The following is a 15,653-nucleotide window of genomic DNA, read 5'->3' on the forward strand; positions in this document are numbered from 1 at the left end:
ATGCACACACGGCTATATTTATGTGTATTTGTGTGTGTATCAGTAAGAATCATCCTATTTGAGGAGTCTCCAATGATAGCAAAGAAGATAAACAGAGAGAAAAAAGGACCCAGGGACAGAGGCATGAAGAGGATGAGATAATTCAGGTGACAGAAGAGACTTTTAAGAAAACCTTTCTAGTTAGAATACTCAGATTTGAGAGGTATCTCTAAAACGAGAACATGCTACAGAAAAAGAACAAACAGAAAACAAGGCTCCTAGAAGTTAAATTACTGCCTAAACAAAAAATTCACTAAAAAGGTTGAAAAATAATCAACGTACTCTCCCAGAAAACAGCACAAGACAAGGAAATGCAAACAACAGAGAAAATAGTTGAGGATTAATCTACAAGGTCCAACATTTGATTGACAGGAATTACACAAAGCGCAAAAACAAAAAGCATGGAAAGGGGGAACTGTCATGTAAATAACACAGGAAAATTTCCAAGAGTAGAAGTACCTGAGGTGGCTAGATTGAAAAATTCCACTGGCTACACCAGGGAATTGAGTACACCAAGGATAAAGAGGAGACTTTAAAAGCTTCCAAGCATGGGGTGGGGGAACACATTACAGTAATGTAACTATTATTTGCTGATTGTCCAAGAAAGAAGTATCAGGCTGGATCAACATCTCATTAGCAACAGTAGTTGGTGTAAGTCAGTGAAGCGACGCCTAAAAACTTCTGGGGATAATTTTTCAACCTGGAACTCCAGAGCCAGTCAAACTGCCAAATCAAATGAGACAGCAGAGAACGTTGTTTTAGATATATAGGCACTCAGTTTTGCCTTTCACATACTCTTTCTTGGCAAATGACTTAGACGCACTGCAGTGAAATGAGGGAGGAAATGAAGAAAGAAGAAGATAGGAAAATCAGGACACAACGGGGCCCAGTGTAACAGAACAGTAGGCAAAAAGAACAGGGACAGACGAGAGCAGAGGCCTCTGGAAGGGAAATATACTGGAAGAAAAGGGGACTCAACAGAGTATCTAATTGGATGGAGAATTTGAAAATAGCTGAGGATGTGCTAAAAGCAATCAGTACAAGGGGAAAAGAAAGGTAACTAGAAACTTCTGTAAAAACAAAATGCTCTAAAAAGGAAACAGAATAGCAAGCAACTTACATCTGCAGTGAACAACATTTGCATGGTCATCATAACACTCACGTTGTTTATTTTCAACTTTCAGAACAAATCAATAAAGAAAGCATAAAAGAGTAACTATAGTTACAGAACAGAATTCAAGATGATCAGACTTGACACTGTCAAAGGCAGAGAGGTGGAAAAGGAGAGAAGGAAAAGGCAGCGTGCATCCCACATCTTACAAAACGGGGAATTGAGACGCTATTTATAGTTAATAGAATAAAACTAAACATGTAAATATAATAAATACTTTTTCCTGATTATAAAATCCTTGCTCCTTATAGAAAACATGAAAAGTATTAAAAACAAAAAAACCCTTTTAATCACCCATAATGGTATTATCCATAGGACCTGGGTTGAGCCTAAGCTCTGCAATTTACCATCTGTATGGCTGTGAAAAAGTCACTTAACCACTTACATTTCCTTATATTTCCTTCAGGTAATTTATCTATATACTTTTTAATAGTATATAGTTCATGTAACAACAATATAATACGAGAACGGTAGTATATATGCAATTTTGAATCCAGATTTTTTTCACTTCGAAGCATAAAGTAAAACTCTGGATACATATCCTATCATGCTATTCTATACTTCTAAATATGCCCTTGGCCATAGGGCAGTCTGACGTTTCCCAGAGACAGGACTTGAACCAAATCTTAAAAGGAGCCTAAGGCTGGGCAAAGTAGATGGGGGCTGGGTAGGGAGTGGCGGTGAGGTATCACAGGCAGCAAGGATGGTGTGAGCAAAGGCACAGAGAAGAGCAAGCACACACTTCAAGGCTGCAGTAAAAGGTGCACAGGAAGTGGAGAGAAGGTTGGAGATTATGAAATTTAGTAAATCACATTAAGTGATCCAGACATTTTCCCCATGACAGACATGAAATGAGGGTTCGGTAGACCTTATTTACCTTGGCACCCCAGGTTCTAGTACCATGTTTGCCGCAAAGAGAGTGCCTAGTAAGTATTTTTGTAATGAACAAATCATATATAGAAAGCCAGAAATGTCTGCTGTGTTTCCAGTCTGGGTGCCCCAAGTGGTGGGAATAATGCCATTTGCTGAGGGAGGGAACCCATGAAAAGCAAGATTTAAAAGGATGCGTGTCTAGGCAACATCCTTACAGAGACTGTACTCTGATCTCATTTTTTAAAAATGTCACTGGTTGGGCTGGGGCGGTGGCACAGTGGTTAAGTTCACACACTCTGCTTCAGTGGCCTGGGGTTCGCGGGTTCAGATCCCGAGTGCAGACCTGTACACCGCTCATCAAGCCATGCTGTGGTAGTGTGCCACATATAAAATAGAGGAATGGGCACAGATGTTAGCTCAGCGACTATCTTCCTTAAGCAAAAAGAGCAGGATTGGCAATAGATGTTAAGCTCAGGGCCAATCTTCCTCACCGGGGGAAAAAAAAAGTCACTGGCGATTATGTGGTGCATCCCCAGGTGAGAATTTAGGCCCTAGAAGATCCTTGGATTGGCTCTGGGGAGCCTATATGCCCCCACAAACGAGCACAAAACTGAATGTACAATCTTATTTCTCCAGGAGAGGAGCCACAACCTTTATCAGATTCCCAAAGGGGCTGTAACTCTAGAAAGGCACACTGGATGGAGGAGCAAGTGGAGAAAACAATGGATGTGGGAGGACAACTGCCTCAGCCAGGGAGGGAAGGGACCCAGAACACAGAGAAAGGATGAGCTTTGCCCAAAGACACCTCTTCCTGAGCCTGGAGGAATTCATGCCCATTGTTTGAGAGGGTGTGTGTTCATGAAGAATCTCTTCTCTGTGTTCTGTGTGTGTGTGTTGATGAAATCTCTCCCCCATACTCCCAATGCACATACACGATTTCATTATTACTTTTGCATCCCTGTGCTCCACTTAACACACATCTGTTGGTCTCATTTGAGAGTAAGGACAGACTTCTTGACTCTACCCTTAATGCCCACTGTTAGCCCTGGCTCTTTGACAGCCAAAACTCTGATAGCTCTTGGCAACTTACAAAAATGGGGTTTCAAAGTTCCCGTCCATTTCTAGCAAGCCCAGCCAAGGCAGGAGGGAGATGACCCAAAGGAAAAGGAAAACCAAGGCCAACTCTGACAACAAGGGGTAGTCACTCTTCCCCTATCCGAAACCATGAAGAAAAAGAAGGCTTGTAATTTATTTTGAGGGCTGGAACTGGACTGGGAGGAAGAGTTGTTATTAGCTGGGGAAGGATCTCATCCATCTAGTAATCCACCAGGCTCACACGATTTGTGCAGGACTGGGGGTCCTGAACCTGGGTGCAGGTTTGTGGAAACCCAGACCTGGAGATGAAATACAAGCAGAAATGTAAAAAGCCATTTTGTTGAGTGAGGAACATAAAAGCACATTATGTAAAATTTAGTTTGCTTATATAAAATGTTTGGTAAATTCACTTAAAATACAGATAAAATAAGTTAGGTCACAGAATCCTAGCAGCCAAGGGTTGGCAGAGGCACAGAAGGACCCCCAGTGTAGCCAATGTGGTTAGTGTCCTGTTCTACTGAAACCACACAGAACATGTTCCCCATCCAGATCCTTATACTGGAGCTCCCCTCTCCACCTCTGATGGCACATTTTCCTGGTCTGCAGGCTTTACTTGACTGCAGTGGCTCACTACCTTGGCTGCATATTAGATTCCCCTCCGGAGTAATAAAAAATACTGAGGGCTGGGAAGAGAAAAACTTTAAAGTGCCCTAGGTGATTCTAACATGCAGCCAAGGTTGAAAACCACTGCTTTACTGCAAGGTTGGGTCAGCGATTCCCAAACCTAGCTTTATATCATAATTACCTGGGTGGCTTTTCTGAACCACATATGAATGGAAATCTTTATCCAGGAAATCACAATCATCCTTGACTGAGTATTCAATTATGGGGATGAATATACATGAAGCTAAAATAGCTTAACTGCCTTAATGGTCATAAATCCTAGCTAATATCTTTCAGCATAGCATACTTCTAGCCTCTTGGTGGGTCAAGGTCACTAGTTTATCCCAAATTTTCAGATCTGCTCTCCCTCTCTTATGAGCTTCCTGATCATGCAGGAAGAAAAACTTCACTTGTTCCCAGTCTCAGCAGAGATACGTGTTGTTATCTTCGGGTCTCTCCAATCTCAGACAGGGGGACAGGAACAGTCACTGTCAGGGTCAGTGAGGGCATGAGCATTTTTGATTCTTACTTTTGAATCCCACTGATTTCTTGTACTTGTGTCTGTATGATTTAGAGGGAAACTGGGGAAAAAAAGCTGCACGTGCTTTGAGGAAAAACTGTAGTTGAAGGGGAAAAAAGGTTAAGAGGAAATTAAGCTTTCCTGTCTGCCTTCCCTACGTGACAGTGCTCTGTAAACTACAAACACAATGTTGATTAACAGTCTTGTAGAAATGAGGCAATAAATGCATGGGACTTCTGCACAAGAGCTGCACCAGACTATTTATCACCAGGTGTGGCATTTACAATAAATGCTCCTGCATGCTGAGAGATGGGTGGAGAGACAGATCCAGAAATCAGGAGACTCAAATTCCAGTCTGAGATTTGCTGCTTGCTAGTCACACTGACTAAGGCACACCCCCAAATCTGTCATCATAGCTTCCTCACCAGAAAAGGAGACTACATGCCCCTTTCTCAGGCTCTCCACAGATTTGCGTGGGGTTACAGGTGGTTAGACAAACAACATGGTGGAACAAAGAGAACCTGGATTTAGGTCCTAAATTTGAATATAAGCTGTCACTTGTTACTTGGCCTTGTGCTAACTGACCACTCTCAGGTAAATGGGGCAAACACTGCTTCTGTTCTAAGGATCAAGGTAACAATCTATGTGAAAGCATGAGATAAGTGCTGGGTATCATGATTCTATACACGAAGGTACACAAAGAAAGAATACAGTTCTATATAAATACAAGGCAATATTATCACATAACTCTACCTATTGCATAGTTTTATAAATCATTTTTTCCAGGAGTAAAGGCTCAATGGTAACAAAGGTATCTTACCGTAGCCAGTTTCTTCATCCCTCTAAAAGTTTTCATATTCCAATATCTTTGACCTTCTCGAAAAAAAGAAATTAAGACTTAGGAATCCCACTCTGCCTCCCCCTTCTCCCTTCATTTCCCTCTTTGGTCCTCTAAGAATTAGAAGGGCTCCATTATTTGTTCTAAGACCATCCAGAAAGGGAGAATGACACCCAAACAGAGCCCCCTGGCTGGGCCTGAGCAGAAGGAGAGCAGAGACAAGATGGGCATGCCTCTAGGCAAGCTTTATTCTTTGACTCCTCTGTCTGGGAAGCGGGCTGTTATGGGCATCTCACTCCAGTGGAATGCAACGGAAATCAGGGCTTATTTGGAGTGTTGTTGGTCTTAGCAAACGAATCAAGCCCAGCAGCATTTGTGGCCCCAGTAAACGTCAGTCCTCAAGTGCTTGGCCATGCAGACTGGGAACAGTCAGAAGAGACTCCTCAGAGGTCCCCAGAGCTCTACCATACCAAGGTTCATGAGGTATAGACAATGAGGGAAACGGCTGTTTCTTACTTCTGTCCATTTTAGGAGCAGTAGACGGTTAATAGGTTTTTTTGATTTTTTTAAAATTACCTACGGAATGGAAAGCTTATAAATGTTCATAGGTGAGTTATTGGTGAACTGCTACTCCAAGTGGTCTCCTTAACCAGTCACTGCTTAACCCAAAATACCAGACTACAAGGTTCAAAGCTGCAGAATTCCACTAGGCAGACCTATACCAGTAACCTGCTTGCTGCTCAAGAAATTACCAGAGTTTTAACAAACAAAATTAGGCGAAAAATACCTTTCCCCAAATGGGATCTTTATCACTTAGCTTTGTATGACCCATTTCTAAGAAAGCCACATTCCATTTCAGACTATAGGACCACTTAGGGAAGAGTTAAAAACAAAGTCCTTGCCTTTAGGTACTTAGTTTTCATTTTCTTTAAATTAGCCTCTGAAAAGCTTATCTGGTGTTTTGTGCTGCACTCCTGAAAACTTGTTTTTAAAGACATGGCAGGCCTCATTTTTACAAAGGGGGAAGAAAACAGCAAAGAGTGTCCGATTTGGGGGGTAGTAGGTTATGCTCGATGCCTGGAGGTCTTCCTCTTCCTTTCCTTGTTACTCAATAAGATGGGTTCTGTGGTGCCGCATGAGGTGCGAGTTAGAAATGAAAGCTGCACCACACTTTTCACATTCGTAGGGCTTCTCCCCAGTGTGGGTTCTCTGGTGCACGGTGAGGCTCGACCTCTGCCTGAAGGCCTTGCCACACTCATTGCACGTGTACGGTTTTTCCCCATTATGGATTCTCTGATGAATAAGCAGGTAGGAGCTGCATGTGAAGGCCTTCCCGCACTCATTACACACATAAGGAAGGTCTCCACTGTGAATCCTCTGGTGCACAATAAGGCAAGAGAGTTGACTGAAGGCTTTTCCACACTCGCTGCAGTCATAAGGTTTCTCTGCAGTGTGAATTCTCTGGTGCACAATAAGGTGAGAAAAACAACTAAATGCTTTTCCACACTCTTTACACTCATATGGCTTCTCACCGGTATGGCTTCGCTGATGCACAATAAGATTTGCACTCTGGGTGAAGGCTTTGCCACAATCATTACAGGCAAAGGGCTTCTCACCAGTGTGGATCCTCTGGTGGACAATGAGGTTTGAGCTCCGAGTAAATGTTTTCCCACACTCGTTGCATTCATAGCATTTTTCTGTAATGTGGACTTTCTGGTGCCGAGCAAGTTGTGAGCTATAACTGAAGGCTTTCTCACATTCACTGCACTTAAAGGTTTTTTCTAAGGAGTGTATTTTTTGATGTACAGTCAGATTTGAACTCTGAGTGAAGGCTTTCCCACACTTTGAACAAACATACGGTTTCTGTCCAGTGTGGATTCGCTGATGCACAACAAGGTTTGCACTCTGAATGAAGGCCTTCCCACACTCATGACATTCGAAGGGTTTCTCCCCAGTGTGGATGCGCTGGTGCACTACCAGGTTCGCACTCTGACTAAAGCCTTTCCCACACACGCTACATGTGAAAGGTTTCTGCCCAGGCTGGCTTTTCTGATTTCTACCAGGGCCAGAACTAAGGCTGTATTTTTCCCCAGATTTCTGAAATTTCTGGTCTTCTTCTTCTTTGAAGCTTTCAGGTACATGACAGTCCTTCACTGGCACTTGTTTGAAATCTTTCTTTTCCCTCTTGATTCTCTGCCTCTTTAACACGTTCCCTCTTTCACAGGCTTCTCCTAACTCCGGCCCTTGAAGGTCGACTTTCTGGATTCTTCCTGATATTATGAAGGGTTTTTCTGCTTCATCACATATCTCAGTTTTTGGAACCAGTAACTGTGGCTTCTTGGTTTCAGCACCTGAAACAAGAAACAGAAAATACAAACGTCAGATATTTCTGGCCTAGAAAAAGAATAGGATCATCAAGTGAGAAAGGTCAGGAAGTATGTGACTTCAGTATCTGCAAAATGGCTTCAACAAAGCAAAGAATTCTCTCATGTGTCACCTCTTCTCTGCAGGTTCTTCGGCCAGGTCTGTGCCCTCCCCCAACCTAGAGCAGAATCCACTGACTCATGGTCTTTCCAGCACTTTCACTTACCTCCATTAGCCATTTAACACACTGCCTCATGCCAGGGAAGCTGTTTCCAGACAGTTCTCCTACTGGTTGTATAAGACAGATCTCACAATTCTCACACTGGTTATGGCCTTTCCCAAGGCTTGTCTTATTGTAGCCACTTAGGGTGCATTTGCTTACAACCCTCCAGTTAATCAGGGAGATCTGCTCTCTGTTAACAAAGATCTAGGCAAGTTAGGCTTTTGTGTATATTGATCCTGGGTATCAAAGAAGGGAATAAACATGGACAGAAAGGGTCATACTGGATGCCAAGAGGGCTACAGCAGCCAAAAGTATCTGAAACACTAAGAGGCTGTGCAGCACAGAGGTTAAGAACAGGGACCCTGGAGCGAGACTGCCTGGTTTCAAATCCCTGCTCTGCCACTTACCAGGTGCATAACTTTGGGGTAGTAACTTAACTTCTCTGTGCCTCAGTTTCCTTATCTCTAAAATAGGACAGTAAGACCACAAGAAGATTTACTGAGTTACTCTATGTCAACTATTGAGAACAGCCATGGAGCTCAGTGAGTGGCTCTGTGAGTGTCTGCTGTGACTTCTAACCTGACCAGGGGTGCTGTGGGTCAAAGGGAGCCAGGAGGAAGGATGAACCTTAGGGGATGGGAGTTGATATGATGACAGATGACAATATTAGAAGGGACTGGAAAAGAACATGAACAGAGTAAACAGCTTACCCTTTATGTGAGGAAAGAGCCTAGACTTGTGTCAAGGAAAGGTGACCTTTTTGAGTTAAGCATGAGGCATGGCACAGCCTGCTCCATAATGCCAAAAAAATATTATGAGAACACGAAAACATCCTGAAGTTTTAAATCTCTTCACTAGTCTCTGGCTGCTCTACATTGCCTCAGAACCCTAATGGTGTCAAAAATGGGTCAGGCAGTCAGGAATATCATAGTTCCTTATGTGTGTCTCCTCTCCACCCCCACCACCCTTAACGCTGGAATGTGCACCAGGCAGCCCAGTGTTGCTAGAGTGAACCCATAATAAGTATTTGTGAATTAAACCAAGCTCAGGAAAACTACTCAGATAACGAGGCAAGTGAAATGAGGGCCAGCAGAAGTGGGAGGCAAGCCTGCAGAGGAGGGAGGTATTCCCACTGGTGGTGTCGACTTAGAAGTGAGCAGTAAAGCTGTGAGCTGCAGCAACTGCACAGAGGGAATCCAGCACCCCTAGAACATCCTACTGGCACAGGCGACTCCCACCAATGAGATGTGGGTGCGACAGGGATGTCTGGTAGTACAAAGCACTGTGGCGGCAGGGTAGGGAACCAACCCAGTTTGGTAGCCTGGATAGGACCATGGTAATATGAAATTGCATCACAAGCATCAGATAAGACAGACAGTATCGGAGAAAGGGAATGCTGGAGCGCTGGATACAACAGAGCCCCCAATGTGACAACAAAAAGAAATCTGAAGTTCTTTTTCTGGTAATTTCTATTTCTACTCTTCTGATGTCTTTTCTTAATCTATTCCATTCTTCTCCCTGTAGTTTTAACTGTCTTTACATCTTCTTCTCTTCGTTCTTATCTTACTTTTCCCCTACTTTTCCACCTCTTTATCCTACTGCCTCTTCATCTCTCCTTTCCTGGTTTTTATGTAAAAAAATATTTTGTGTGTAAATATTCTGATCTTTTCCTTGTGTAGTTTCATGTCTTTCTGCTTTTCTTTTTTTTTTTTGAGGAAGATTAGCCCTGAGCTAACTGCTGTCAATCCTCCTCTTTTTGCTGAGGAAGATTGGCCCTGAGCTAACATCTGCTGCCAATCCTCCTCTTTTCGCTGAGGAAGACTGGCCCTGAGCTAACATCCGTGCCCATCTTCCTCCATTTTATATGTGGGACGCCTACCACAGCATGGCTTGCCAAGCGGTGTAATGTCTGCACCAGGGATCCAAATCGGGGAACCCCGGGCTGCTGAAGCAGAATGTGTGCACTTAACCACTGCACCACTGGGCCGGCCCCTCTTCTGCTTTTCTTTTGATCACTACTTTCTTCTATGTTCTCTACTATTCTTTTTTTTTTCCTGCTTATTTTTCCTCCCCAAATCCCCCCAGTATATCGTTGTATATATATGTATTTTTTTCAGTTCTGGATCCTTCCAGTTGTGCCACATGGGACGCCACCTCAGCGTGGCCTGATGAGTGGTGCCACGTCCGCGTCCAGGATCCAAACCGGCAAATCCTTGGGCCGCCGAAGCAGCGCATGCAGACTTAACCACTCGGCCACAGGGCTGGCCCCTCTACTATTCTTCATCACCTACTTCTCATCTTATTTTTCTCCCTTGTAACGTCTCCTTCCGTGCTTTTTTTCACCTCCTCTTTTCCTTTAACCCTCCATCACAGACACTGGGGGCCTCCGATCCCCTACCAAGCATCTCTCCAACAGGAACAAAGTTCAAGAATACTTTAGCCTATAGCTTCACTCTCTCCCTTGACCTCACTCCTGGTCTCCTTACTTTGAGCTTCAGAATGTTAAAAAGACATAAAAGATGAAGACCAGTGGGAACTACAGAAGCAATCAGGGCCAATAACAGAAACAACTCCTTGGATTTGCATAATGCCTTATGTCAAAATCATTACAGTACTAGGTACAACCGTGGCGTAGGTCTTAGTGCAGTTGTTACAGAACAGTTTTATCACAAGGATGACATAAGAGCAAGGGTCTTGGCAAGTCCCTCGGGTCTAAGAAAAGGGAATGAAGGATCATCCTGTGTGCTCAAGCTCAAATCTCCTTGGCCAATTAACTGGCCAATAACCTAGGATCTGTACCTTTGCTTGTTTGAGATGGTATTGAGATCCTTTTTGGATCTTGTAGGATTACTGTAACTCTAGGAAAGTACAGAAATAAATATAAAAATAATGAAGAAATAAACCAAGAACGCATTTGTTTTTCAACTAGAGCAAAGGTGCAGTATTAAGTCTTGAATCAAAACTATTTTCCATTCTTTAAAAAAAAGAGCTCTGAAATGCTGTGTGAGTCTGCCTCTTAGCTGGTGACTGCATTCCGAGATATGAAAGGTAATTTGATTTACTAACTTTATAAGTTCAATTCATTAGATTTAGAAAAGCTGTGCCTTCATGAAGATTTTATTATAAGATTTGTAAGTGTGCCTACTTGGGTGTTTGAAATATTTTAAAGAATTAGATACATTAAATTTGCAATTTAATATCATTTTTATTTAAGGAACTAAAAATAAGAATTTTTTTTTTTCGCTGAAGCAGAATAGCCCTGAGCTAACATCTGTGCCAATCTTCCTCTATTTTGTATGTGGGTTGTTGCCACAGTGTGGCTCTGGTGAGTGGTGTAGATCCACGCCCAGGAACCAAACGTAGGCCGCCAAAGAGGAGGGCACTGAACTTCACCACTACACCATGGGGCTGACCCAGGAAAATTTTTATATTAGGAAATCGATACGTAAGTAGAGTAAAATGTTTAAAAAATTTAATCTGTAAAACTTGAAGCTTAACTAAACATGAATTAAAGAAAAAGTATGTGTTCTAATTTTTATAAAAATATTTCTAGATGTATAAATGCAACAAAAATCTGTTACACTTAAAAGCTTAAAAACTTGGTTTTAAACATATAAACTTTAATAAATTCAATATTAATTAATACATAGGAAGCTGCAGATAAAACTCTCAGACCTTACCAACCCAGTAACACATTAAAATTCCCAAGGCACTTTCATATATATGATTTTACCATCAAGATGAAATTATTCTCCTTTACTTGTAGGGAAGATAAAAAAGGGCAGGGCAGTGTCCGATTCAGTGCTGTGTCCCTAGCACCTATCACACTGCCCAGCACACAGGATACAGGCCCCCAACAAACCCTGTATTTATTGAATGAATGCCTCCCAGCTCAGAGAACAGGAAAGGGAGGTCCAGAGTGAGAAAGGACTTGCTCAAGGTCACAGAATTATCAGAGGCAGGGCAACTACACTCAGGTCTCTCTCTTAATTTCTAGAGCTTAGTGTTCCCGCCATTACCTGCTGCTATGGAAATAGCTGGCAGCACAGAAAATAGAAAGGTAAGTCTTGGCTGGGAACAGCAGAGAAGGAAAACAGTGGCCACTTCTGGTCGGTAGATACAGCTGTTGGAGTTAAGACTATGGATGATTGATAAAGCAAGGAAACAGAGAAGAAGTGATAGACAGGGGAATGCACCAGAGAGAATGGAATGGAAAGCAGAAAGCGGGGAATAGAAGCTGCTGAGTTTAGGGAATAATTAAAGAAGAGACAAGAAAATGAAAGGTGGCAATCCTAACCTTCCCCACCACACTAGTTTAAGAAAGCGACTTGGTCCACAAGTGACTGAGGAATTGGCTAGGAAGGACGGTGGGTTCAAAACATTCAGGCGCAGCCCTGCACCAGGTGTGCAGAGAATGTAAGTGCCAGAGGGGCCTTGGCAGTCATCCGGGAATTGTTTGCGAAACACAGGACTCATGGCTACCACATTCTTGATCCACAGTTACCCGTCACTCCTTCATAGGCAAGCTTTCACCATTGCTAGTCAGTCATATCCTGAGGCCCAGCTCAGAGAGAACCAGGTGATAAGCCAGCCATCGGTACCCTCCATGAAGATCTAGCTTTGAACAACATTATGGTTGACACAACTGCTCAAAATCCTCCAGAATTTACATAAAGATCTATGAAATCAGAACATCTCCAGGGTATTTCCTCAAAATTACCAGAAAAGTTGACCTTTCCTATGTTACCTAGCTTCCCTTGCAGGCTCACCAACCTACAATAAACACAAAGCACATAGAGGACAGTATGAATAGATATGAAACTCGCTAAACAATAAATGTGATTAAAAGGTGAATTTGATGTTCACCTGTGTCATCTGGTATCTTGAGACTATATGCAAAATAAGCCACTTCCTGTAACAAATGTACAGGCATCTTTCAGCATTCCTCTATCCGGCTCTCCCTGACATTTTCAACGTCTCAACACTCTGTTGCTTAAGCCTGGTGACCAGACCACCAGTCTCAGAAAAGATTTTGAGAAAGCCCAATGGTCAGATACTAATCAGGGGGTTGAACCTTACCTAGAGAGGTTATGCTCCCATGAGTCTCCAGTATCTCACTCTTGGCCAGAGGCCCCGGTAATGAGTAGCTGCCAAGGGTTGAAGCAGCAGGTGCCTCCTGCGTTGCTTTCAGGACTACAGCCATGTCCCAGAACATGTTCTGACCCTAGAGACAAGCAGGCACAGGTGGGCTTATGAGGGGATTCTCGGTGGGAAGTGGTGTGACTACAGCTTTAAGGATGGGAACATAAGCACCTATTCCTGGAGGCCACAAAACACACAAATTTTTTAAAACCCCAAACATTAAAAAGACAAAGGAAAAGGAAGACAGAGTCTTCTCTAATCCCCGAGGTGAGTTAGGGAGAGAAGCAAGCCTGCCACCTTCTTCCCTCCCACTTTGATTTCACCTCACTGCACTCCAGCATCCAAACCTAACTTGCTAGTGGGTGTACGACAAAAGAGCATGAGGGAATTTTCCAGAGTAGACTTTTCTGAGGTCTAAAGATCAAAGAAACAAGGTTCTGATCATATTATTACAGAGAGGCTTTGGGAAACCTCAGTCCTCATCTGCCTACTGATGGTAAGGGGTGTGTTGGAAAACATTAAAGACCATAGTATAGGGTGTAGCCTCACTACTCAAAGTGTGGTCCACAGATCTGCAGAATCACCATCACTGAGGAGCCTGTGAGAAGCACAGAATCTCAGACCACACTCCAGACTTCCGGAGTCAGAATCCGCATTTTAACAAGACGGCCCAGTGATTCCTACGAATATGAAAGTTTCAGAAGCACAAGTGAGAGTTATCAAATCCTGACTGGAATCACTCGAAGAGCTTTTTGTTTAATTTTTTCTTTTTATTGAGGTCATAATAGTTTATAACCTTATACGAGTTCAGTTGTACATTATTATTTGTCCATCACCATAAACATGTGCCCCTTTACCCGTCATGGCCACCACCGACCCCCCTTCCCCTCTGGTAACCACTAGTGTGTTCTCTTTGTCCATGTGTTTGTTTATCTGAAGAGTTTTTAAAAAATACAGATGTCTGGGTCCCACTCACAGAGATTCTGATTTAATTGGAATGGATATGGCATGGGCATCACAATTTTATAAAAAGCTCACCAGGTAATTCTTTGTAGCAAAGTTTGAGAGCGACTGGTTTATAGAAAGTACTGAATGTCACATCAATCAGAAGAGAATGCTTCTATTACAGTTATGCACCAGATAACAGTGATCTGGTCAACGACACACTGCATATATGACGGTCCCATCAGGGTAGTACCATACAGCCTAAGTGTGTAGTAGGCTATACCATCTAGGTTTGTGTAAGTACACTATGATGTTCGCACATGATGAAATCACCTAACGAAGCACTTTTCAGAATGTATTCCTGTTGTTAAGCAAGACATGACTGTATATTCCGAAGGACTAAAGGCCAGAGCCCTAGTCAGGAAACAAGACTCCAGGTGCGGAAGCAGAGGGACAGAGTCCCCTCTGAAACCACCGGAGGCCTTCAGATCCCCCTCCCTCCTTCCTCTCAGACCACTACTTACCTTTCCCTCCTGTTCTGATACATCAAGGCCTGTCTGAGGACCCTCCCCAGTGGCCCAGACTTTGATGTTCTCAGAGTGCACTTGTTGGCTGGATGCCTGACCTAGGTAGTTTTCCTCCTCTTCCTCCTCCTTTTTCACTGTCACTAGGCCCCAAGGGGCCAGGGCCATGGCCTCTCTCAATTCTGCAGTCATCTTCTCTCCCCAGCAGGGAAACTCCTATAGCTGGGGGCTGCCCAACACAGGTCAAGCCCCATCTAATCTTTAAGGTTCAAAATCTTCTTCTTGAGTTTCTTCCCAGGACTAGGATGAGTACTGTCTACTGAGAAATCAGAAAACATTGTTAGCACCGAGCAGAGGTTTGCCTACATGTCACTAAGCCCACTAGCCAACTTCACCAGGGCCTGGGCAGTGGCCACAGTAACACAAGGTCTGCTCCACTCCTCCCTAATAGGATGGAAGGGGCTGGACTGTAAACATGCAATCTGTCCCAGTAGTAATCACATTACAAACAGCTTTATATAATGTTTATTGATTTTTTTCCTGATTATAAAGATAATATATTTTTACTGTAATAACTTGAAAACTACAGAAAATGATTAAGAAAAACCATTCGTGGGGCCAGCCCTGTGGCCGAGTGGTTAAGTTCGTGCACTCCGCTTCGGAGGCCCAGGGTTTCGCCAGTTCGGATCCTGGGCGCAGACATGGCACCGCTCATCAAGCCATGCTGAGGCGGCATCCCACACAGCAGAGCCAGAAGGACCTACAACTACAATATACAACTATGTACCAGGGGACTTTGGGGAGAATGAAAAAAAACGAAAAAGAAGATTTGTAACAGCTGTTAGCTCAGGTGCCAATCTTTAAAACAAAAAAAAAGAAAAATCACCCCTGGTCTACCTAAAAAGAGATTAACCACTGTATACCGTAGAATTTAAGATATTTCTTTTAAGGGAAAACTTCCAACCTCACTGACAATTGTGACTTAATAAACTTTTTGTTTTTAACCAGGGAGATACATATTCTCACAATTATCATCACTTTTTTTTTTAAGAAGGAATATTACAACACAAAGTTTTTTTTTTTTTTTATCATCAAGGATACACTATTGTGTATTGAATGAAAGAATCTCAAGAAAAAGTCTGGGAGTCTAGAACAAACATGTTAGAGGTGATCATCCCTGGGTGATGTAATTACAATTTTTCCCTGGGTCATGTAATTACAATTTTGAGGTTCTTTTTGTTTGATTTTTACATTTT

The 15,653-nt window shown here is 42.9% G+C and overlaps 1 protein-coding gene across 1 annotated transcript in view; it reads right to left on the reverse strand.

Annotated features, from left to right (window-relative positions):
* LOC100630888 (zinc finger protein 850) overlaps nucleotides 1–15,653 on the reverse strand; it is a 72,956-nt gene that overhangs the window by 55,244 nt on the left and 2,059 nt on the right. The window contains exons 2-4 of the mRNA XM_070236959.1: nucleotides 14,398–14,713; nucleotides 12,866–13,010; nucleotides 6,308–7,550 (exon numbers count right to left, since the gene is read on the reverse strand). Of these exons, the coding sequence (XP_070093060.1) occupies nucleotides 6,308–7,550; nucleotides 12,866–13,010; nucleotides 14,398–14,589 (1,580 nt within the window). The 5' untranslated portion in view covers nucleotides 14,590–14,713. The remainder of the gene's footprint in view (nucleotides 1–6,307; nucleotides 7,551–12,865; nucleotides 13,011–14,397; nucleotides 14,714–15,653) is intronic.

The sequence above is a fragment of the Equus caballus genome, chromosome 16 (assembly GCF_041296265.1).
Source record: "Equus caballus isolate H_3958 breed thoroughbred chromosome 16, TB-T2T, whole genome shotgun sequence".
In the NCBI taxonomy this organism is placed as follows: Eukaryota; Metazoa; Chordata; class Mammalia; order Perissodactyla; family Equidae; genus Equus; species Equus caballus.